General features: G+C 35.3%; 2 protein-coding genes across 6 annotated transcripts in view; one reads left to right on the top strand and one right to left on the bottom strand.

Moving 5' to 3' along the window:
- The window catches only part of LOC119070127, an 84902-nt gene that overhangs the window by 13280 nt on the left and 45246 nt on the right, over positions 1–26376 (top strand). The gene's annotated exons all lie outside the window — the stretch shown is intronic.
- On the bottom strand, positions 4077–12627 carry LOC119070352 (UDP-glycosyltransferase UGT5-like). 5 transcript variants are annotated; one of them, XM_037174669.1, is made up of 6 exons: positions 12471–12627; positions 10473–10710; positions 10183–10407; positions 10039–10120; positions 9594–9891; positions 4077–4954 (listed from the first exon to the last, which is right to left on the bottom strand). In XM_037174669.1, the coding sequence occupies exons 1-6, from the start codon at positions 12471–12473 to the stop codon at positions 4232–4234; spliced, it is 1569 nt and encodes a 522-aa protein (XP_037030564.1). In that variant the 5' UTR covers positions 12474–12627; the 3' UTR covers positions 4077–4231. The 5 variants fall into 5 exon arrangements, with proteins under 5 accessions (XP_037030564.1, XP_037030556.1, XP_037030548.1 ...); XM_037174661.1 differs by lacking the exon at positions 9594–9891 and adding an exon at positions 5008–5305; XM_037174653.1 differs by lacking the exons at positions 9594–9891; positions 10039–10120; positions 10183–10407 and adding exons at positions 5008–5305; positions 5511–5592; positions 5655–5879.

Raw genomic sequence — 26376 nt, 5'->3', positions numbered from 1 at the left:
GTATTTTGGGCGACAACTGATCAGAAAATACTTTCGAAGTTGATCAAAGAAAACTTTCAGTGTACTTTGGGCGAAAACTTGATCAGTGAACACTTTAAGTGTATTTTGGGCAAAAAGTTGATCAAAGAACACTTTCAGTGTATTTTGGGCGAAAAGTTGATCAAAGAACACTTTCAGTGTATTTTGGGCGAAAAGTTGATCAGAAAACAATTTCAGTCTATTTTGGGCGAAAAGTTGATCAGTGAACACTTTCAGTGTATTTTGGGCGAAAAGTTGATCAAAGAACACTTTCAGTGTATTTTGGGCGAAAAGTTGATCAAAGAACACTTTCAGTCTATTTTGGGCGAAAACTTGATCAGAAAACACTTTCAGTGTATTTTGGGCGAAAAGTTGATCAAAAAACACTTTCAGTGTATTTTGGGTGAAAAGTTCATCAGAAACATTTTCAGTGTATTTTGTACCTTTTTGAAAATGAATTTTTGTGGAAAGATATCATCAAAAGTAAACTAAGATCCAGCATTTTAAGACGCCCAAATGAATGCTTTTCAGCAAAGCATCGATGTCTCTTAAGTCATATCAACACAACGCCAAATTGTAGCCTAAATTCTGAAATTTATGCCCAAGGCATGAAAAAGTACATTCGTATCACTACTTTACTATTCAAGCATGTTTGGTAACATTGGAAACGGAAAGCAGAGACTAGTAACAACAAAGGCAGATAATTTTTTTTAGTTGCTTCGTCGAGACGGTCGATACAGAGGAGCACGACTTTTACAGAGGTAGTCGAATTTTCATTTTTTTTCAATGAATCGTATCTTGTGTAGATGAGTAGTATTGGCAATATTGGCCCGTAACTATATTAAGTTCATAATGTGAACCCTGCTTTCCATTGACAACGTAGAAGAATAGAAGAATCACGTCCCACCTGTTTTACTTGAGCAAATGTTTTCCTTGGATGCCTTTCAAAAAAGAATCCCTCTACAAGTTGATTGAATTTTTAATTACACCACTTTTTTAGTTAACTTATTTTTACCATAAAAGTTTTCAAAATAACATCCAGCTAAAAGTGTTAATAGAATTCACCCTAAAGTGATGGATGAAAACTTATCACCAAATGTGTTTAACTAAAAAAAAACACAGTTCCACAATAGACTGGATGACCCAATCGTCGCCATCATAAACTTGTCCCATACCCAAACAATTTTCTTCTTCCATACAATCTGCATAACTCGAAGCATAACTATAACCAATATTAAACAACATGAAATTCATCTTAATAACAAACTATGGGTGCACTTATTTATGGGGGACACTTTCCACGTCCATGGCGAATTACTTATGCATTCATAAATAATAAATTGTGTTGGATACAGAATATTGTCCACACACAAGCCGATGCCGTTGCCTCATAACACCGTCGCTGGTTGCATGTAAAAATTTCATTTTGTTTGGTATTGAGGGGGATGAATATTGGAACAAACTGCTTCTGTTGTGTTTTTGTTGTACTGATATACTGTTCCAGCGAAAACATTTCCCGGGATGGGGATATTCAAGTGTATGCATAATAGTATATCAATATGTACAATGTACATGTATGTATCGAACACAATTTTGAAAATAACACCATTGACATGTTGCTATATGAATATATTTAGGGAAACGAGACGACTTCCACTATATGCGACCATATACTATGTGTAGCATAATGGGGATATATCGGATGTAAGGATATAGACTTTTAGATTACTTAAATTTTTTATTTTATTCAATCTCGTAATATACTTACAAGACATTGCTTAAGGAAAAATAAAAATTTTCGACGACATCAAGCGATCAATAATTTTTCAGTTTAACACACGGTTATAGCGTTTTGGAGTCGGTCGTGTTTCTCTTTATTTATTTTGATGTTTATTTTGGGGAGGGACAAATAATAGTTATTAAATACGATGTTGGTGTACCGGACAGGTTTCTAGGGTTGCGGTGCATTTTTTGTGCGATTGTTAGCTGAAATCAGCCAAACGATTGATAATGTTATTCCGTCCGCATTTTTGAGTAAACATTTCACAGTAATGAAAGTGACATCGGTTTGCACTAAGTAAGTGGTGCGAGAACAACAACACTTTAATTTCGAATATTTTCAATATATAGACAATGGAATGAGCGTATATGACGCTGATCTCATCTCACGTAAAGAATGGTTCTGTAAAATGTCGTCTCTGTTCGTCATATTTTTGATTGAAGGGCGCACTAATGGATTCGAAAGTGAGAAAGATTTTTTTTACCAATAAGCTTAGACATTTATGTCGTTTTCTTCCCCGTTTACAGGTGTGTAAATGTAATAGTAGATTACAGCAGAGCCTATGTATATGAGTAATTCATAAAATTTGCTGATTATCGGACGAAAATATGACTTCCGGAAAATTTCTCAAAATCAATGTAACCTCGGTGAACTTTGATGAGTTCTGTGACCTCACTAATGCAATTATTTGATTAAATTATTACTTATTATGAATGTGGAGGACCTCAGCTTTACAGCGATACGCATATTTAGTAGTTTGGAACGTGACTACGTAACAGATAAAAATGTGGGTTACACTCCGCCAAACTTCGGATCAAGAAAGCTCACACAAAAACGTGATTTTTCTTTCTATTCCGAATTAGATAATGGATTTTATATGCTGAGCGTCGAAAGAGATTGAAATATGAAAGGTGCGTTTTCGTGTGATTCTTGCCCTTAATAGTCATTTACAAAACACATGATAAGAAGTTGAAAAGTCCTGTTTTCGTGTAAATTTTGTTGATCCGAGCCCCGAGGCGAAGCGGATGTCAATGAGTTTTGTAAAAAAAACGATTCTAGGAAAAATCCATTACATAACTCGGGTTAAAAAGATGAAAATCTAGTTTTCATGTATTTATCGGCTACGCCTCGGATCGACTGAATACACACGAAACTTCTTTTCATCTTTTTATCCTTGATATGTAAAATACTATTCATCAGCTGTCGAATATTTTCTAGTAGTAATAAGCTGTGGTAACGTTAAGCAAGAAAGCAAAAGGTTTATCTACAAACATTATACCAAAAGCCAAACGTAATACGGCAACAAATTTCCATCAAAAGCCAATCTTTCAGAAATTTCCTGTGACCGCTAATTTCTTTGATGTCAGTGTCTTTAGCAGCCTTAAGTTATTCGTTTTCAATTTGGTTACATTTCCCATTCACAATTTCCTAACAATGTAACATTGGTGAATGTACGTTAATTTGTCGATTCTCACATTGCTTCTGGGTATCACGTGATTCGGTAAGTCATCTAACAACATTTCCCCTTTTGAAAATTACACGAAAATTTAATAGCAATTGAAAACGAAAATGAATTCCACTATACACGCTCTCAGCGGGGCCATAAGAACGTAATAAACAGACGATAATATAACAGATTGTAATGGGCCAATTTTCATTTAGGCAATTTTTTTAAAAATTATTTCCCTTTCTTTTTTTATGGTTTTTTATATGCCTTAATGTTGAAAAAGCACGTTCAGCGATAACAATGTGCACGGTAAATTTTCATTTGTTATGTACTGATAATTAGCGACAAGCTCTTTGTTATGGATACACACAAGAATTGTTTGCAAACTAAAATATTGTGTGTTCACGGCTGTGGGTTACCACTGACAGTGCGAGCTATTCAATGTTTCAGCTAAAAGCTAAATGTGATTAAAGTTTTGAAATTATTGTGGGCGGAATTCGTTAAAAGATACGATTCGTTAACATCGTTAACATGCAGTATATGCACGGCTTCATAGTAGAATTTTATCCTTGCATAATTTGTAACACATAACTGTTCATTCACGTTGTAAAATGAACATAACTCACTCAATTACAACCTGGAACACCTAGAAACATTACGGAGCATGTGATGTGTACTATAGAATGGATTGATTTCGTTCTGTTTTCACCTAAAGCACGAATTTGATACTGATACGTTAAACAGCAAGTCATGGACATGGAGAAATATTTCTCATTTATAAAGAGACAAAATACTCAAATGAAAACTTCCATTCAATAAAACAATCCTTTCATGCTCACACTTTCTTTTTAATTACATTGATTATGAAAGAAAATATGCAGCAAGATCCTACGCACTGCGTTGCATGCATCCATTTTGATGACATTGCCCAAATCCTGTCAACGTTACTTTTCAATGACTTCATATCATTTGTGTTTTCATAATGTTCAGCTCATCTTTTTCTTGCTCTCCTTGATTCCACCATTTTTCGCTCTACAACACAAACATGAGCATAGCTCAACTAACACAGCTAATACTACTATCGGTAAGGTAATTAGGACACCAAACACGTCTATTGAATAATAGGAGTAGAACGGCATTTCCACTGCTGCTGATTTAAGGTGAGCAGCACCTTTGTGACGGATCACATACTCAATCCAATACATAGCTTCGTCCATTGGATGAACCAAATTGTCATTGAAAATGTTCGAAATTTCTTCAACCCGTTCACTGTACTTTCTGTCGTACACCAAGGTCTCAATTTTTTCGGTTAATTTGTGTCTTGTGACATCCCCAATATGCAAGATCAGTCCGAATCCCTTTTCAACAGTTTTGGCAGCATTTCGGAACTGATCTCCATAGACCGGCATGAATAGCATCGGAACGCCTCTGGATATTCCTTCAGTGGTTCCGAACATCCCACCATGCGTGATAAATAAACGGACATTTTTGTGAGCCAAGATGTCGGATTGTGGAAGCCACTGCCGTATGAAAATGTTTGTTGACTGATTCGGGAGATCGGTTAGATCGCACTTCCACAGAACTTTTAGTTTCAAATTGTTAAATGATTCCACAAATTCGTTCAATTTTTCAGTTGGCATGTCTCTCCATTTCACATTAGCTCCGAAACTAACGTACACCACACCTTCAACTGCTTCGTCGAGAAATTTCTGTAAAAATTGCATATTCAAACAGTTCAGTTTGTTAATATTAATCAATTGACCTGAATGTCAGCTGGTAATTTTTTTGGAGCTCTAATTGCTGCACCACCAATATCAATTAATCCCGGCATACTCGGTCTTGGTGGCACTATGCTTATGTGTGAATTGATGAGCATAATCGAAATGGATTTCTCCAATTCCTCTACGGATGGGATTGGTTGTAGACTTTCAATTGATCCGAAAATCTCTTGAACAATGTTGTTCTGAGCTGGCAAGTAATAGTATTTTCTGTAGAATGCATCAGCCAGTGACAGAATCGTGTTGTGAACTCTTTGGAAGAACGTCATTCGATCGGAGTAACTATAAACGTAATTGGTTAAAATGTCGTCAGAAAAGGGTGACTCAATATGTATGTCACCAAAGATAGGGGAGTGATTGGTATTGGACACAGGTGACAGTCTTTACATTGGTATTTTGATTGGGGAGGAAAGAGTCAGAAAAACGTCGATTCTTTCGTGACATATCTTATGAATCACCCCTGACTTAGGAGTTGAAATTGTTTTACTTCGTAATCATATGCGGTACGAAGGACCACGATGTTCGAAGACCCATTATTGAATCGAAGAAGTCGGAATATCCGTAAGTTCCTTAAATTTAAAATTGGTATTGATTGTAGGTTCCGCAATTAATTCAAGTTCAGTCATATTACCAATTGTAACAATCGGAGCGTTGTACTTTCTGCTAAACATAAGCCAACTTTCCTGAAAAAATTGCTCCGCAATAATCAAGTCGAAATGAATGTCGTTTCGGTGGATCAATTTTTGCACATTTTTGTCTCTCAATCCATGAATTCCGCTCCTAATTCCCAATTCATAGAGCACAGTAAGATACTGAAATTCATAGACATATGCATTTTGGTTCCCTGGTCTCACAACTGTAACGAACAAAAAATCAATTTTCACCACATCTACCAAAGTTTTTTCAAGGCGTTGTGCTTACCGTGACCAGATTTATCATACTGTGGATCGATTAATATCTCGTTGTACCTCGTAGAGTTTTCGTTTAATTTGAAATTTGTTATCGCTGTAACATCATGTCCTCGAGCTATGAGTTCTTTGACAAAATTGCCGATGAAAACGTAATGACTCGGTCCCGGAAAGGGAACCAAAAACAATATGTTTGACGCTAAGGCATTTTGTTGCAATGCGAACAATATAATGAATATGCAACTGACTTTCTGTGAACGAAAATTTTTATCAAATTGATTGAGTAGACTCAACAGGAACATAATTGGCACATAACACGGCCTTTGTACTTTCTTTTATCTCTATTTCAACAGTTGTGAAATTCGGAAATTGAAGAATAGTTCACCGAGATAAGAATGGTTTTTATACGTTTCACGACCAGCAAACAGGCCCAACAACGAGTCAGTCGGGTAACATTAGATTAATATAATCTAATCATTGTAGATATCTCAAAATTAGTCTCGTCTGGTTTTATAAAAATTGGTGGGAACCTCTTATCTCTCAATTAGGTGTTAGTCAATTAGTAAGTTCCTAATATTGAAGTAAGTAACCATTATTCAAGCTTTCAAGCTGCCAATGGCTCTGTAGCGACTGTTTTTGGAAAAACATTTTTACTTTGTCCTTGATTAAAAATTGGGAAAATTTGTGAAAATAAAGGAAAAAGTTTTCACAAAAATATTCACCAGTAAAAACGAAATCGAAATTGAATCTTTCACTGACAGCAAAATTTTATTAGGGTTGAATCTATTACTTTATTTGATCTAAGTTTGACGTTAGGACCGTTGTCAGAGATTACATAAAGCAACGACATATCGGTCGGCGAAAAGTTAGAAAAAAAAACGTCACAAGGCGTGGATGGTATCGGGGAATCTGGCACACGGTGCCAAAAGAATGCACTTTTAAACTACGTAAATGTGAACTCACACACGCAACAGTATTGCTGCAAATGCTTTTTAGCCATGTCATGGACTTAATGACTCCTTTTACAAAATTTTGGTATCGAAAAATGGAGTGCGAGTTCACCTTTTACGTAGTTGAAAAATGCGTTGTTTTAGCACCGTGTGCCAAATTACCCCACGCCGCGTGGATGCTAATTCTTAGCTAAAATTGTAGGCTACATTTGCGTGTTTCGTATTTTTTCCGATGATATATTTAATAACGACTATGAATGTGTGGGCGTCCAATAAAAAATTTGATTTTGTTGTAGCAATTTGACCAACTCTAAGAAAAGTCAGCAGTTTATAGAAATACAGTCGGCGACTTTCAAATGAGTGACATATTTTGTTCCAGCTGTTTTTCATCTGATCCACTCATACAAACAAATGTGCTAATGCAAAACCGTTTAAAGACGTAAAACCATATTGGTTTGGATGAGTGGATCAGCTGAAACGGTACTTATTTCAAATTCGCCGACTGTATTCATAAATTGTTTAGTTTTTTCAGTTCTGGTCAAATTGCTGCAACCAAATATATATTTTGTAACAGATTCGTGTCGAAGTCATTATTTTGGTCGTAGATTTCTGAAAAAGGAATCTTCTTTTCAGCAAAGCATTGGAGCATTAAAATTATCTGTCCAAGTGAAGCAGTCTTAATTTCGAAACCTTAAAAATTTCTGACTATAATGTCCAGACGTAATTTAGTATCAGATTACTGATACAAATGCCAAGGGACTATCGAAAATTTCACACAACAACAAAGAAGCGTTATGAAAATGTGTTTCTAAGAAATAACAAATTTGATGAATTAGAATTGAGTCCGACGTACGTGTTGCAAAAAGAATTCCGTTGAAAATCACCGAAAATAAATTATGAAACGCACACATGTAGGCTACAATTTCAGCTAAGCATCGATGCCTCTTAAAATGTACTTAATATTAAAACACTTCTTACCATTGCTGACTGTTTAATCCCCACTGGCACACTGTAATAACTTTATCACATTACAAATTCGTTGACCATTAAAGTCCGAACGAAATCAAATATGAGTCAAGCATTTAAACTATGAATGGAAACAGAAATTGGTGAGCGTTATTATGGCAACATTGACCCATAGATATCTCTTCCCAAGTAGCATTTCAGAAAAAATAACTTATTCGTTAGAATAACGTTGTAGCAACGTTGTCACAACGGTTTTGCAACCGTTGTTGCCCGGTTATAGTTTAACCTAGGTCAATTAACCGTTGGATAACAGTTAAACAACGAAAAAGTTAAAAATTTAAGGTAGAGCAACTATAATTTTTAACTTTTTCGTTGTTTAACGGTTATCCAACGGTTAATTGACGTAGGTTAAACTATAACCGGGCAACAACGGTTGCACAACCGTTGTGGCAACGTTGCTACAACGTTATTTTAACGAATAAGTTATTTTTTCTGAAATGCTACTTGGGTTATATAGATGTAGATTACAGCAAATTATATACTCGTATTATCATGAATCGTCATTTCATATTTCGTGCATAAAAGACTAGTTATCAGATATACGCCTTAAACACAAAGTAGAATTGATTTCTGATATTCGATGAGTGATTTGACCATGACCATATTTTGTCCGGTCTTCACCTAGATGATAGAAATATCTGTTTCATTCTGGTACCAGCGGGACATTACTATACCTCTCCTATCAATAACAGACAGAATACTCCAACCGAAATTTACATTTAATAAAAAAAAATCATTTTGTGCTCAGGACTTTATTTTTAATTACATTGGACGTTACACATACTGTGGGACATTGATTGTTACGTTAGACCTACAACTGTAAATTTGCAGCCGTTACTGATGTCATTACCACAATCCTATCAACGTTATTTGTCAATGTACTCACATCGTTTGTGTCCTCTTCTTCAGTTCCTCTTTTTCTTACTCACTTTGATTCCACCATTTTTCGCTCTACAACACAAACCTAAGCATAGCTTCACCAACACAGCTAATATTACTATTGGTAAGGCAATCAGGACACCAAACACATCTATTGAATAATAGGCGTAGAACGGCATTTCCACTGCTGCTGATTTAAGGTGAGCAGCACCTTTGTGACGGATTACATACTCAATCCAGTACATAGCTTCGTCCATTGGATGAACCAAGTTGTCATTGAAAATATTAGAAATTTTCTCAGCCCGTTCTCTGTACTGTTTGTCGTACACCAAAGTCTCAATTTTTTCGGTTAATTTTTGTCTTGTGACATCCGCAATGTGCAATATCAATGCATGTCCCTTCTCAACCGTTTTGGCAGCATTTCGAAACTGATCTCCATAGACTGGCATGAATAGCATCGGAACGCCTCTGGATGTTCCCTCAGTAGTTCCGAACATCCCACCATGCGTGATAAATAGGCGAACATTTTTATGGGCTAAGATATCGGATTGTGGAAGCCACTGTCGTATGAAAATATTTGTTGACTTATTTGGGAGGTCGGTTAGATCGCATTTCCACAGAACTTTTAATTTCAAATTGTTAAATGATTCCACAAATTCATTCAATTTTTCAGTTGGCATATCTCTCCACTTCACATTAGCTCCGAAACTTACGTACACCACACCTTCAACTGCTTCGTCGAGAATTTTCTGTAAAGGTAATACATGCTTGGGCTGTCCAAGATTTTTATAGATTGTAACAACTGACCTGAATGTCAGCTGGTAACTTTTTGGGAGCTCTTATTGCTGCACCACCAATATCAATTAATCCCGGCATACTCGGTCTCGGTGACACTATGCTTAAGTGTGAATTGATGAGCATAATCGAAATAGATTTCTCCAATTCCTCTACGGATGGGATTGGTTGTAGACTTTCAATTGATCCGAAAATCTCTTGAACAATATTGTTTTGAGCCGGCAAGTAATAGTATTTTCTGTAAAATGCATCAACCAGCGACAGAATTGTGTTGTGAACTCTTTGGAAGAACGTCATTCGGTCTGAGTAACTATAAACGTAATTGGTTAAAATGACGTCAAAAAGGTGTGACCCAAAAAGTATGTCACCAAAGGTGCGGGAGTAAGGCGGCGACAGTCCAAATTTCTGTGACATACTTAATGAATCACCCCTGACTGAGGAGTTGAAATTGTTTTACTTCGTAATCATATGCGGTACGAAGGACCACGATGTTCGAAGACCCATTATTGAATCGAAGAAGTCGGAATATCCATAAGTTCCTTTAATTTAAAATTTTTATTGATTGTAGGTTCCGCAATTAATTCAAGTTCAGTCATATTACCAATTGTAACAATCGGAGCGTTGTACTTTCTGCTAAACATAAGCCAACTTTCCTGAAAAAATTGTTCCGCAATAATCAAGTCGAAATGAACGTCGTTTCGGTGGATCAATTTTTGCACATTTTTGTCTCTCAATCCATGAATCCCACTCTTGATTCCCATCTCATAGAGCACCGTAAGATACTGAAATTCATAGACATATGCATTTTGGTTCCCTGGTTCCAATACTACAACAGACGAAGAAATTTTCAATTTTTATCACATCCTCCATCGCTTCTTTTCCGTCTCTTACCATGAACAGAGATATCATACTGTGGATCGATTAATATCTCGTTGTACCTCGTAGAGTTTTCGTTTAATTTGAAATTTGTTATCGCTGTAACATCATGTCCTCGAGCTATGAGTTCTTTCACAAAATTTCCGATGAAAACGTAATGACTCGGTCCCGGAAAGGGAACCACAAATAATATGTTTGACGCTAAGGCATTTTGTTGCAATGCAAACCAGATAAGAATTATGCAACTGACTTTCTGTAAACGAAAAATTGTATCAATTAACTCTGGGGTAAGTGCAAGAGAATGTCGCGTTAGGTATACAGTCGAAATACATATAATAAACATTCTATACACTACTTAATGAAGCGGTGGGCACGAGTAAATGTACTTTAAATTTTTCTACTTCTCATATAAATTTGTAGAACGCTCAGAAAGTCAACATGTATATCGAAAACAGAACCTACCATTTTTCCACTTGTTCAGTTCAGTATAAAGAAAAAGAAATTCTCATCCCAAGATGAGAATTAATCTACACAAACTGGCAGGTATAATAGCAAACACAAGTATATGTAGCGTTTAATAAAAAGCATCGCGTGTAATAAGCACGTTGCGGTGTGCAAAATCACGCTGTGTGCAAAACTGCTATGTGCAAAAGGCCTTGTGTAAGAAGCTATATGCGAGAAACGTTATCTGGATATGTATCTATAAAAGAGCTGGAAAATGTTTATTTTTGTTTAGTGTAATATGCGCGGGACCAAATCCATGCACCTGAGCCACATTTGTTTGTTTTTGTTAATAGACCTTCCAGAACTTCTCATATGAAGATGTGACCTATACTAAGGATAAGGAAATGACGCGAGCGAAGCGAGAATGTGAGTCTTAGTTCAACGAAACTTGCGTTTGTTGCATCGATGTAATATAGGGTAGATTGGTACACACGAAAGCGTTTATGCGGAAAGAATGTATGTGTAACGTAACTTACGTTCTGAGAAAGCGCGCGGAAGAAAGCCATACAAATATTTCAAAATCCTAATGTCCCCTTCCTTTTTGAATGTCCCTTTTAATGTCCCTTCGCTTTGTTTTGTGTTGTGATTAAAAAATTGTGTCATTGTGTGTGTGATATATTTCCGAATTTTCGTTCTTCATGTCTACCAATCTACCATATATTATATCGAGGGTTTGTTGTAAACAAAATAAATTGATCATTCTGCCATCTTTCGTAATGGCACTCAGTTTTAGGAGAGTTTCAATAGATATCGAACCGTAGAATACTAAACCACTTTAAAATAAAAATTTAATTTCAATTGGTGAGGAGCGTAATCCCAAATCGAAAACAATGGAAAAACAATCTGCTTCCGTTACTACTGGCCTTAAACTTCCAATAATAGCAAACTGTACATTACCATATCAAAAATAACGATGAGCTTTACAGTGGTTTAGCCGAACATGCCATTCAGACTGGCCATAAACCTTCATTGAGTGGTGTCCGTATCATCTACCGTGAACGTAACCAAAGTCCAAAAACTCAAAATTTTGGAAAGCATCGCCATACTACTTCTAAACTAAACCGACAACTCGTCAGTCCATTCTTTCCAGTCACTATTCACTATTAACACATTACCATAATAAAAGAAATTAAGATGCTCTGCGATTAGTTAATAAGCCGTATCAACAACACGTACCACTACGGCCACTATCATGACTAGCAACTCCATCTTCTATGATAGATGAAAGAAACACTTACGCCAAATTTCTTGTCGATAATTGTTTCATCTCTCTACATTAGAATTAAGTATTACTGTGTACGCACAGCAGGCCCATTAGGGGCCAAGGTGCACGGTCCATCTAACTCAATTGTTTGTCAAACAGACGCACCTGCACATTAAAAATCGTAGGTTAACCGTAGATGACGACTCGTATTACACCGTAACACTGTACACTGTACTTCTGTATACTGTCCGGACATTTAAAATCTCTAATCATATTTATAATAAACTGATTAAAATACTTCGTACCATGTCTGACTGTCTCACCTCACTTTCCCTTCGCACTATATGGTAATTTATAACATTATACTCGTTGTAAAAGCCAAATAAGAATAAACGTGATGGCAGTTAGTCACTTAAACTATAAATGAAATACCGAAATTGGTAAGCGTTCAACACATATCAATATTAGCCCATTATGACTATCTCTTATGTACACATATTATGAATAGGTTTTGTTACAAAATATCTTTATAATACATAATGGTGAATTTGGTTGCATCAAATCTTATGTGCTCGTTAGGTCAGGTACGCTAGCAGAAGAAATATCTTCCTATATTTCGGGTATGTTCAATTGTGATTTAAGCATGTTATGTTTTTCAAAAATGTCGGAAAAATCCACATTTAAAAATTGAGACGTTTCGATTTGTGGCCAATTCTATGAAAAGTACTTTCTTTTGTAATATGATAACATGACTCGTCTGCAAACTACATCGAAAATACAGACAAATATCGATTCACTAACTATCTTTACAATTGAAGAAAGAAAATAGGATTTGAAAACCTTTTGCAGTTTTTAGTGCCAATCGAAAAATGTTTGGTAGAAGTGCTTGAACAAACATTTAAGCAGATTGAAGAAAAATGAGTATTTTTTGTGACCACTGGGGAATGTCAAACGTAAGAACATTATTGAAAGACGATTTTGATGCAGATTTTCTCGGAAAACAAAGTAATGTATAACAAAGACGTATAAGACTGGCTAGAGTAAAAAAAGATATCTCCATCTCCCTCTAACGAGCACGAGTAATTTCTACAAATTTTCCTGGGCTTAGATGCATCGGAAAATTTTCTTTTTTTATTAAGTTAGTCACTGCATACTGTATGCTGTATACTGTATCGAAAGTTTGATATAAATTGCCCATAAAAACTGTTGCATAAACTGCAAAATGAATATACACTAGTTCGGCTCTGCTACACCATCAATCAGCGTAATGGTGATGATGATGGTGGTAGTATAAAATGATATTAGGTGTAGTCATGTAACGTTATAGTAATGGTAGATATTTTTTTAGCTGTACATTAGTACGATAGCGAATCAATAAATTAAAAATCTCAGTTTCTGAATATTTGTTTTTGTTTACGTCCATTTCATTAATTAAATTCAAATTGATCGACCGGACGCTGTAGTCGATGGAGTTACATCATCATTTGAATAATTATTTCAAGATTTTGATTTGGGTATGACAGTGCTGTTAGGCTGAATTTTTTTATGTAGTTGTCCTCCCAATAGCTTTGTGCGATCTTAACAAAAATCGACTCAAATACGAAATATTAATTTTTAGAAGTCATACAGAGTCGGTCCATTGGAAACTTTTTTTTTACAAAATGAAGTACAAGATTTTGTATTAAGCATTAACTTTGAACGGCAGAAATAAAAGACGTGCATGACGATACACATGCCGATTCTGCCGTGTTCAGTTTCGAACGCTTTGAACTTCAAATGGATTTTATTGGAAAAGAAGCTTAAAGCTCTCGAAAGCTATTTAGAAACAAAGACACAAATACATTCTCTTACCAATGTCATCAAACTTCGATCTATCATCAAATTTTGACAATTCCGTTGTCGAAAAGCTTTACACTTTTAGGCTAATGTTTCCAATGGAAGGGTCATTAAACTAGCACCTGGCCTTGATTAATTTTGAGCTAAACATTATCTATATGGTATGGAGAGATAACATGTCTGACAGTCAGCATATTACGTAGATATTTATTACTCAATTATGTTATTAAAAGTGAAGTGAGTGCTTTCCTATATATCTTTTGATAACTTAAATTTGAACATTAAACATTCTACAATGAAAATTATTTTAAAATAATCTTTCGTGAAAATTATTGTTCAGTTTCTTTTACCACACATTCTTTTCCATAAGTTGTTGAAGAATAATTAATTTTTTTATTATAACAAATATTCCGTATTATTACTAAAATTGTTGTATTCCGTATTGATTGACATAAAAAGCGTTTATAAAATTAAAATTAAACGTCGTTTGATAAAATATAAAAAATTTCATCCAATTGCTTATCGTATTCAAATGTTCCCATGATACGGGCAGCATTTGTCCTTTGTATAGCGAGGCTTATGCGTTGCGTCAAGTATTGCTTTGATCGTGGTTCTCCTGTTGACATTTTAAGAAGATTTGCCAACTTTCCAACGAACTCCAAAGCCTCCGCGCACCATGGTCCCAGTGTTTCACATGCAAAAGGTAAAAAGATGTAGTTGTCCTCAACAATTTTTTTGTAGTCATTACATTTATCTGTTGCTCCTCGTTGCGCCACACTGCCAGTTCTTAACGATGATGAATGTATGTATGAAGGTGCGAGTGTATCTCTTATCGTAGCATCCCATACAAGCATTTTACCATTGTACCATGGGACCAATGTAACGCCATCTGCTCTTTTTCCGCTGTCTCTCAAAATTTGCGGTTCGAGTCTTGCTGGGATATTGGCTGACCGAAGACCTCTGCACAAAATGTTGTTCATGTCGCTGTGGCAGGCGTGTCTTCCAGCACTATATTTACAGGACAGGCCGTGAATTCCATTCTTGTTCACTTGGGCTCCACATTTGCACCTGTGTGGTATACAAATATCACATCCTAAACGTAATGCAACAGAGATACGAAAAGTATTGTTGTCGAGTAAGCTTCCAATTTGTCGTGATGGTAATACAGTTAACCAGGCACTAGTTTCGTTTGCAATTGAAGCGTTGTATCGTGCTTTTTGTTCTTCGGTTGATAGCGTTAATGAATTTATAATTTTTTCATTGGAGATGATGTCCCATGTTTTTTGGATCGTTTTGTTTTCTGGCAATTTGTTGTCATATATCGCAGACCACAAGTGTAAGCTGTCCATGTAACTTGTAATGACCGACTCATCCGAAATTTGTGGAAACATCATGTTGACGAGTTCGGCCACCGAATTGACGGAAGCTAGAAATGCTGGTAGTGCGATATCTTTGATTTTTCTGATTCCAAGGCCTCCATTTTGTATTGGAAGAGTTGCAATTGTCCACTGTTCATTATTTAGGCAAGAATTAATTGTTTTTTCCAAAGCGAGCTTAATCATGTTGTCCATGTCATAAAGATATTCTTCAAAATTGAAACAGCAGCTGGTTCTCAGTAAGTATGTTAGTTTCGGTATCGTGAAGCAGTGTTTCAGGATATAGAAAGCGACGTGATGTTTCAAATTACTGAGACGTTCAATCAATGTCGACAACTCAATTTTCTTTTTCGCCAGGATTCTTTTCGTTGCAGTTTCTGTCAGAGGTGCTCCAAGTAATTCCAGATCTTCAGTTATGATTTTTATTCCTGGTGTTACTTCGTTGAAATTCGCTATTATGGAGTCCTCCGTAATACCACACATTCACTATCTACTATGCTAAATATATAAAAACATCACCAACATCATCGTCGAAAAGCCTTGTTGGCTGCACTAAAAAAATATCATTCTCTATCTGGAAACCACTTTACTGCAATGCATGTACACGGAGCATGTAATAAATTCTTGACTAAATCAGTTCACAGATTCCACAAATCCATTTTGCTTAATTTTAAAAAGGCAATCCAAATTATATTAAAATATACACATGAAGGATGGGGATAAGGAATGTGTACAACGCTTGTGGATGTAAACGTTGAAGTACCGCTGGCAGAGTAAATCCCATAAATTGAATAATATTCCAGGCTCTTCTGAATCATATAAATACCAACACATTACATTACACATTCATCTTTTCCTAACCATTGATATTATGCACATATATAAACTCTGAAGAGAACTTTTACAGAAATTATATCGTTTACCAACGTTACACAGGAGTGTCTGGTTTTTTTTTTGCTGTCGTGGAATTATTCTTAAGGATATATAAATTTCATGTAAGCGAAAATAATAGGCCCCACTTAAGTAAGTGCTTTTGGCATAACATTACCTTAAATCCTATTTGAAATTAAAAAAGAAGGAAAAAAAAACAGAAACGAAAGCTGACAGAAATGGTGCTTAATTTACAAGATTGCTGGTGCTTGTGCAATCTATTTGTGTGTCTGTTCCTACGCTAAGGTTGTTTCAATCTCAGACACACGCGGAACGTTTCTGTTCAGAGTGGTATGGATCGGCTAGAACAGAAGATAATAGCATTCATTACAAACGGTATACATAATCACATTAAAAAGTAAACCCATACAACAATGTAATTTAAATGGGATAAGCGTTTCGTTGTGTCAGGTTCACTTTTCTTTTAAAACATTGGGTTACAATTGAAAAGAAATTTTTTTTCTGCAAAAATAAAATTCATTCAAACATTTGCTCGTCTGTACCTGACTGTTTATATTCTGTGAACAAATACGACGTTGAGGATTATTCCATATTTAATACAATTGCATACTTATACGGGAAAACACAATTAAGCGACCGTCCCGAATAAATGTAGAGAGTGGCACATTACAAGCGACACTTTTACTTGCAGTTACGAGATGAAATGTCTGCATTAATAGAAAACGAAAGAAAATTCCGAGTCTTTCATCTGGTAGTTATTTTTCGGGCGGACTGACAAATTTTTGGAGAATATTTTTATTGTCAATCGTGATCAGGTCCAGGTGAGAACAAAAATTATTTCCGCTCGCTCACCTCTATTTTGAAATGCATCGGCATTGTTATCGTCTCGCGGCTCGCGATGTTTTTTCGTGAATATCATTAGCATCGAACTTTGTTTTATTAAGACCACCTCCTGCTAGCTAGGGATCACATTCATCCTCTTTTAAGTGGACGTGTCGTCTGTTTTCACCTCGTTCTTCGCTTTGCAAAAATTCTGAGAACATCACTTTCATCATACAATGTCCTCTTTTGTCCACTTTTTACAAAACAAACTTCTTTTTAACATGTCACATACGGCTAATTCATCTGTTATGTATAACGACGACAAAAATAATGACAAGCTTTATGTAATATGGTCCTTCATATAGTCAAATCGAGTTAAAAAAATTAAAGTACAAGATTTGAAATCGACCGATTAAAAAAACTTCGATCTACGGAAGTAGCAGTCCCGATAATAATACTGCTCAGATGCTTGCCGTCTGTGGCAGTTTAAGTAAATTTGACGCAACTCTAACCCAGAACCAAACATTTTCGGCTTTTTATAAAAATTAGTTTTTTAATACGAGAAATTCTTTGGCGCGAAAAAATTACGCTCGCTCCGCTCGTGATGCACTTCACAAACAATTTTGAAACGTACACTGGACGTGGACATAGTGCATGAAAAAGTTGGAAATCTTTTTTTTCATCCTCTTTTTCGATAGCAGAGGCGTCTCCTTTATGTCCTCTATTTTATGCCAAAATGTACTCTATTTCAAAATTTATAAATGGGAACCGTACTATTACCAAAACGAGATTACATTTGATGAAGTTAAATTCTGTCCGTCCCAAGCAACAACAAAGAAATTTCATTGTCCTCAACTTAATCAATTTGGATGTTATGCAGAGTTTACACCACCGACCCTCTTATTTCATTATCTTATGGAGTTATTAAAGAACCTGATCGAGCAACAACATAAATTCACTTATTGCACAAAACTTAATATATGTTCACCCGCAATAGCCGCTATACATCCACATATAATAGTATGTGACGCATTTTGCTTCGGACAAATTGCAATTTATTTTGGCTGATTGCTTTCCGGAATTAATTCCTTTTAATATAAGTTAGTGCATATTAAGTGGATTTGTTGGCGAAAGTTTTACAGTATTTTTAATGAAAGTGGGACGTGTAGAATTGCAACGGAACAAAACTTTGTATTTATGGTACAGGCATATACTGGGAACTTATTAGTATCGTAAAATTGAGTTTTGTCGAATGGTAATATAGTTTGACGACAAGTTTGACGACAGTCACTTATTGGAGTGATGATGTGTGTATTAAAGTTGTGTTTTTAGCAAAACATTTTCATAAATACGATGGATTTCAATTTTGGAAAATTGCTTCCGTTTCTGGGTAGTATATCATTACGAGATACAACAACAAGGAATTGCTTAACGGCCCTCTACATATGTACGCATTATAAACAGTGTTTGAATTCGAGGAAAGATGTCTGAGCCAAACAAATTTTCATTTCAATTTCCTAACATTGCCAGCTATAGCTTTTCTTCATTCATCGCAGACATTTCAAGGAAAACTTTATGACGTCGATGTGAATTGATTGTCATAGCATTTACACAAAGTGTACTCCATTCATCATCATAATAATAATTGAAACTATACCGAAGTTCACATTGATGGTTCGGATTGAAAATTACGAAATTCTAATTTATCCGCTTTGACATGATACACACTATTAAGTGTTCCATTGATCTGAAAGTTATATGTTTTCCGTAACAGACGAGGAAATAAATTAAGCAAAATGATGTCTCAATGGATTTGAAATCTTAATTTAGACGACATAATGCTTCATTAAATTTTGATTATTAAAGTGAATGAATGATTCATGTAGAATGAACCAAGCAGGTTCTCCAGATAAGAGGGCTTCTAAATTTATGTCTTTACATTCTGATTTACTTACACGTTAAATGCTAAACGATGTCAAGAGGAACATAAAATTTAATCAATTTCATATCTGGGAGATTAATCTATTTGTTTGTGAAATAATCTTCTGTCTCCACTCTCCACTCTCATACGGATACTTTCAAATGCCTTTAGACCAGAACCTATAATGTTATAACCCCTTCACATAATACCAAATAAATATAGCAATTCTATTGAAGTAGGCGGTCATTTCATGTTTGGTCGACTACATTATATTTTATGAATAAAGTGTCGCTTATCGACGGCCTTTAATTTACGTAAACAACTAATTGGGTACATTAGGTATCAGTAATAGAAAGTGTTATGTTCAGATAATTACATGAAATAGCTATCTGCTAGTCTATTACCTCGATAAATCCAATCCAATTAATGAATAAAATGTTGATATGCCAATTGAATTCATTTATTAGGTGGCCGTGTGAGTGTTTATCGAGGTTTTTATTTAATTGATTAAGTAATTGTAACGCCATCGTGGTGGGTAGTTTGGGATTAGTGGAACCTGTTTGTATTGCGTTTTTCACACTTTTATAATTTCGCTCTATTGGAGGTCTCGAAATAAGGATATTATCGGGAGTGATTTTATTAAGAGATCTTATTCGGTTGAACGGTTTATTCGAAGTGAAAATTAATTTTTACGAACATCGTTTGGACAACTTGAATCGACTACTATGAATTTCTATTAAACAAAAACAACTCGTAATCTATGATTCCAACATCCCTACCATCCCTACTCAAAGATTACGACACTCTAAAATCATCGAGTCCAATAAGATGAGCAAATTTACGTTACTTTAGTGATTCCAAATATTTTGTGAATGGACGACCATTTTTAGATTTTGCTCGGTCAGTATTACTGTAATTGATTGCATGGGGCCCAGACACATTGAACTGTGGCAATTAATTTACAGCGCCAGTTTGCACTAAACAAATCTACAGCGCCAGTTTGCACTTAACAAATCTACAGTGCCAGTTTGACTGGACGATTCGTTACCATTTTAATTTTCTTGAAGAATTTCAAATTGTGTGTCATATGGATCGTTATAAATTCCATATTCACGAGTAGTGTGGAAGGCCAATAATCTATTGTAGGTCCAATGTCTTCTCGAAATAAGGATCTTATCGGGACTGACTTTATTACTTGAATCGACTACTATGAATTTCTAAGAGTATTAAACATTAATAACTCGTAATCTATGATTTCAACACGCTCTTCATGTACCATCACAGAATCATCGTTTGACTGAGTAAAACATAAGGCCTGTCTTCGTTAAGGCAGTCCTCGAGCTAAAAAAAAAAACAAACATAAAAAGCCCTTTACGTCAAGACCGTAAGGTAAAATAAAATTTTATTCAAGGATGCAAGTGGGCTAAAATTGCACTAGAGCAACGTATTGACTTTGTGAACAAATTGGGACAAGTAAAAATAGCAATCTCCAAAGCATTTACAATCCATTGCTGCATATATGTTCAATTGGAAATGTGTTATATGAAATGTATTAGCTTCTTCCTGAATAATTAAGGTAAATTGGTCAAACTTCTCTATAACTTATAACTCTATAACTTATATTAATAAATTAAAATTTTCAGTTTTTTCTAGTTTACCGAAAAGTAAACAGAAATATGTATTAACGTTCTTGCTCGTAGATAACAATATTACAACAAAACTTTGCAAACGTAAGCTATTCTAGAAAAAGAAAAGAAGTTTTGTTTAACAAACATAATATCGTAAAATCAGAAAAATTAAAGTTTTTTTTATAAGAACTTGCTAAGTGGAGTTCAAATATTCAAATATTTGAGTTAAACGTCGGAATGGATTACAGAAATAAAACGTTTTCCATGAAATGAGATTTTAAGTTTGGATGGAGATGTACACAAATTATGAAATGCACCATTGTTGACTCAATGCACTAGTTTATAAATACGGCTATCTCATGTTCGTGGTTTGTTTGCAAAGTTTTTTCTTCATTAATTCAGTAAAAATCTTGCAGTGATTATCTAATAACTGAATCCACATACATTCCATAATTTTTGGCAGCTCTGCACTACAATGTACTCAACATTTTCATAAGATCTAAACATTGCATTCTAAGGCTTGATTTCAATTTACCAAAAACGTACTCAATTTTTGCTCGGTTAAGTTGACAGCTTGGTCTCTCACTGAGTACTTTTTGTTGAGTGGAAACCATTCTTAAACCTTAACTCAATATATCGATTAAAAGAGAGGGTTCACTCAGTTCCGCTGTTTATTTTATTTTTGTCGCTGTACGGTAGAGATCATCTTCGAAGGAGCAAGGATTTAAACAAAACTTAAATGAGGTTATGTCTGAAAGTACCGTAACTTGAAGGTGATCGATTGTTTCACCTCTCCGTTTACTTTACAACAATGGAAAGTGGGAGGAGATTTCATTGTGTAATCGTTAAGGGATACCTAAACGGCGTAAGTGTATGGAGGTCTTTAAATTTAACTTTTAAGTCTCCAAGTGCCCACTATTCCAATAACAGTTCCAAAATAAATGTTGCATATTAATAAGTTTTCCGACTTTATCAACAGTTTTTCCACATTTGGTTTTTGTTGGCTTGAACATTTTCCCGTATTGAATAGAGGAGTATTTGTTTATATAGCCCATCCCTTTGAGGATACCTGAGTATACAATCTTTCCGTTGCGAGCTGTGTACATACACTATTTGTGAGCGTTTGTGTTGGTATCCATCCTCATTGCACGATTCATTTTTGCTGGCAATTTTACTAAATTATTTTTATTTGTCATTTCAATTCGTAAATCCCCATCACTGTCAGCGTAGATAAAATTAAACAAAAATGATTTGCCAAAGTTTAACAATAATGAAGCGGAACAAAGGCCTTTTTTCCTTTCATTTTACAATACTTAAGTTATTAAATTGTTGAAGCGGTTGATGGCTCATCTAATTAAGGAGTCACATTGTTCGAGTCGAAACTTTATACTTTCATTTCAATGAAAAACAATATCAATTATCAATGCCTGGGTGCAATAAAAAATAGAACTTGAAGAGAATACGAAGTTTGGAATATCTCATACATTCAGTCCCACCTTTCTTAGCGTTTAAAGATAAAATATAAAATTTCACAAAATGATATTCAAAAGAATTTCCGCTTGTATTCCTTCACTTTCTGGAAAACGTTTTAGTTTTTCCCTTCGCAGATCCCCGACCAACGTATAGACACCTTCATTATAATATTGCACTCATATATGCACTACACCACCGGAAAGAAAAAGTAAAACCAAATAAATAAGAGAAATGCATTTGTGCGGCTCACTTTAGTCGGGAAATTCATTTCTTTTTTGTAATTTCCTTATCAAAGAAATATGAGACACTCATCACAGTACACAGAGAATTTAATTTAAATACTTTGTGGAAACGGTCTGAATACGTGTCACATAGCAATAACCGAGGTTGAATGTTGGTGACAACGGGTTTATTTATTATGCTTTAATTTGCGAATAATATTAATTAAATTAACAGGCAGTCGTAATTATTTTCATAATTTGGCGTGCCGGAGCAATGTAAGTGCGCATTTTATTTCTAAACATACAGCATGGCGGGTCATTTCAACGCTTAGTTTTCGACATTTATTATAAATGACTTCCGCGTTATTTTGTCCAACTGTCAGTTGTAAATATTTAAATTTTTGGCGCACTTATGGCGTGAATTCCTGAAATCGAAAATACGTTTGGAGTTTGTTGTGGTGTTGGTGTAATGAAATTCTCATACATTCTTCCACATGAGTTGAAAGCTTTGACAGATGGCCCATGCATTTTCCTGTCAAAATTTCATTTCACCGGTTGCATACTTGACATATAGGCGAAATAAGACATGAGAGTCGTCGAACATAAGACACAAATCCATACCAATACAATAGGCCAATACATTTTCACGAAGCAGAGCCACCATTATGTTAAGAATACGAGTGGAAGCAATAAACCCTTCGCAATTTCCGGAGATTTCTTTTTGGGGCTTTGTGGATTTTGGATGAAAAGGACGAAGGGTTTTTTGTGTTTTTCTTTCGCTCGGGCACACTTTTTTTCCCATGCAACCGCTGGCCTTAGATACATATTTTAACAATCATCGAGTTCTTACCTCTCGAAATAAGCTCGGACGGAATTATAGTAAGCCAGGGTGAAGATGCTGGACTCAACTGTAACAGCTAAGTAGACAAAAATATCGGAAAAAATTAATTCGAAAAGTTGTTGACAATGTTGAAAGTACAATTATTAAACGATAAGCTTGTGCAGAATCAGCAACAGCTGAACTTCACCAGCTGATCAACAAACACACTCTACTTTTATAATATACAATCAAAACACATCCTAAACAACGAGTTTACAACAGTCATACGTGTTATGTGAGCACATAGATGACCTTAAGTTTTGTATGCCTTTGAATTGTTTTCGGTACAAAGGTATTGTGTTTGTCTACCAGCTGGAGATGTTTAGCTGTTGCTGATTCTACACAAGCTTTATGTTTAATAATTGTATGGAAAAAATAAAAATAAAAGTTGGAGACAAGGGAGGGAATGGTCGAAAGTTATCAAAAACTGGCGGGATTTATGAATATTGCACGAAAATCACCTAGCTAAATAAAGTTCGTCATTAAAAGTCGTAACCTTTGTAATTATTGGACTGGATATATTCGTAATACTATTTTATGTCAAGAATGACATAAGCTACATTGTGGTTAACAAAAAAAAATAGCGCACACGTAGCTAAGTCCGCACGGATTTCAGAAAATTTATGTAGTTAGTGTACACCTCAAACGTACACATTGATAAAAATAGACAAACCATAAAACGGTCATTGACCAAAAGCAGCATTAAGAAATTTGTTTCTCGTGCATGAAAACCATCCTTACTGTGTGTATGTGTACATATAAAGAGTAGCAGGTATGAGCATAAAAATGTTGCCAGACGATGGCAAATTATACCGCAGGGAACGTTACATTATGCACAGAGATCTATAAAATATACTCTTATGACTTCTATATTTGAACAGAGTTACAACTTCATATATTGAGTATTTTTCTATGGAACGTAAAAGCTCATCTTACGTGGTGGGTTGTGCATCAGCATTTTTCCTTTTTATTTTATGACACGACACACCGTTTCTACTTGTTTTCTTTTTCGCTCAATAAGAAAATGAGTGGTTTGTGATGTCGTAATGGGGTGCTAGGTGCAGGGCTATATGATAGTGAGATTCTGCTACACTCAGTGGAATATGAGTGGTGTATATATAAGGTGCCTATTAGTTAGTGTCTATTCATCATTTTATTTTCCTTTTTGCGAATAATCGCGAAATAATTTTGTTGTAGCTTCAGCTAGCTCTATCACATTGATTCGCTGAGTTTAGCTGAGCGTAATCTCACGAAATTAATTGCTACAACTTTAAAACAGCGCAATATGTAATCCACTTAATTATTCACTCTTGTTAAAATGCTGTGTAGCTTCTAAAACCGCTGCGAGTATTTCAAATTAAACATTCAAAAGGTTTTTACGTAATGCAAGCAGCTTAACAAAATTGTAAATTATTTTGTGGTCTTTAAACCGTGCTGGCAAATATTTCATGAGTCAGTACATATTTGAATGGTGTGTTTTACAAGAGTGGCTTTGTTTTGCATTTCATTCGTGTTGTATTTCTCCGTTTTTTTCTCTCTCCTTTTTTATGAATGCAGCAAATAAGGGAAAATTAAACAAAATAAATGATGAGAGAAAATACAGAATTGTGATGATAATTTTCTGGTTGCGGATTCTGTAACTGTCCGTCGGATTTTCTGGTACCGTACCACTTTCAAATTATTTTTTTTGGATTGCAGGGTGCCTAATGATTTCGTTGTTAGCATTTGTTAGCAGAGAAAAGACAAAAGACAAAAAGGAAATCTTAATTTGAGTGGTGAAAATTGATTTGAAGTAAATTGGAGCAGAAGTCGTCGCGCTGTTAATTCAGAAAAATTCGCGAGAGCGAAAATTCAGACACAAATTGGTACAACCAACGCGACAGTAACAGTAAGAAAGGACCCGCACGAACAATGTACGAAATACAGCTACGTTGTTCATATCAAGGCTGTATACTTGGGGAGGTCACGCAGATACAGATACGCGGGTTACACACCACAGTTGATGATAAAATGGCCGATTTCATACAAAAATTCACCTACTCTGATGATTCTCGTCGTCTTGATGATGTGGTGAATTTTTTGTATATGTAAAGTCATCAGAGTGGTGTGTTCCCGCGTATCTAATAAAATGGCGGTCTGCGTGACCTCCCCAAAGTATACAGCCTTGGTTCATATAACTCTAATAATACTAAAAACTGCACCGATTGCACTGTAACTCATCCCAATGAAATTTCTTATAGCAATGTCTGGAGGTAATGGTGATATAAACGAGTTGCCTGAAAAATACTCAGCGCATAACGAATCACCTCCATCTTAACAGTGTCTTTGTAAGTATCATTTTTACTGAGTTATATCGTTAATACTAAAATGTAAAATGGCGGTTGGCAGCCATTTTGTTAGACAATTGAGATCACTAGCTACAATTGCAATTTCCTTTCAACGAGAATTTCAAACAAAAAACGTCATGACAATCGGATAAAATTTGCTCAAAATATTAACAAAATTCATTTTCTCTTGACTGTAGGGCCGAGTAGGCCGACTCTTGACCAGTCTGTGAACCATAAGACCGATTCCGTGACCGGATTTTGATCAATTGTGCATCTAGTCCTCTGGTGAAAAGAAATATATGCAAAAAGCTTTCACCTACCTACTCCACAAATAAGGTCCTACGGAAATTAAACTCCCTAATTGTTTTTGTTGGACATAATCGACCGATTTCGCTCATCTTCGGACTTAACCTTCCTTATCATCACAAAATGCGAAAATGAAAGAATTATCCGTTTTACCACGGCAGAGTAAAATAAACCAGGCAAGGGCGGTTCATTTTTGAAAAGTCAAAAAATTGACCTGACACATTGTATGAAAATGAACTCAAATTAACACTGACACTGACAGGAACACTGAAATTGAATTAATTTTAGTTGAACGGGTTGTATTGCTGGCATGTAGCATTAAATTTTTCTCAAGGGTCTGTTACATATGGCAGAAGTAAACCTCAACGTAACAGACCCTTGAGAAAAAAAAATGAATTAATTTTATTCAAAAAATATAAGGCTACAGATTCAGGTCAATAATCAAGCGATCCTGCCTGGTTTTTTTTCACTCTGCCGTGGCTTTACTCAAGTGAAAGTGCCGGCAGACATACAGACATTTGCTTCGCTAA

This window comes from Bradysia coprophila, chromosome II, assembly GCF_014529535.1.
Source record: "Bradysia coprophila strain Holo2 chromosome II, BU_Bcop_v1, whole genome shotgun sequence".
In the NCBI taxonomy this organism is placed as follows: domain Eukaryota; kingdom Metazoa; phylum Arthropoda; class Insecta; order Diptera; family Sciaridae; genus Bradysia; species Bradysia coprophila.
This window is presented reverse-complemented; position numbering and strand designations above follow the sequence as displayed.

Coding starts and splice junctions, on each gene's coding strand:
- LOC119070352 (XM_037174669.1), bottom strand. Junction 10,408..10,472: donor GTATGATATCTCTGTTCATG/GTAAGAGACGGA, acceptor CGTCTGTTGTAG/TATTGGAACCAGGGAACCAA. Junction 10,121..10,182: donor CGCTCCGATTGTTACAATTG/GTAATATGACTG, acceptor TTTAAATTAAAG/GAACTTATGGATATTCCGAC.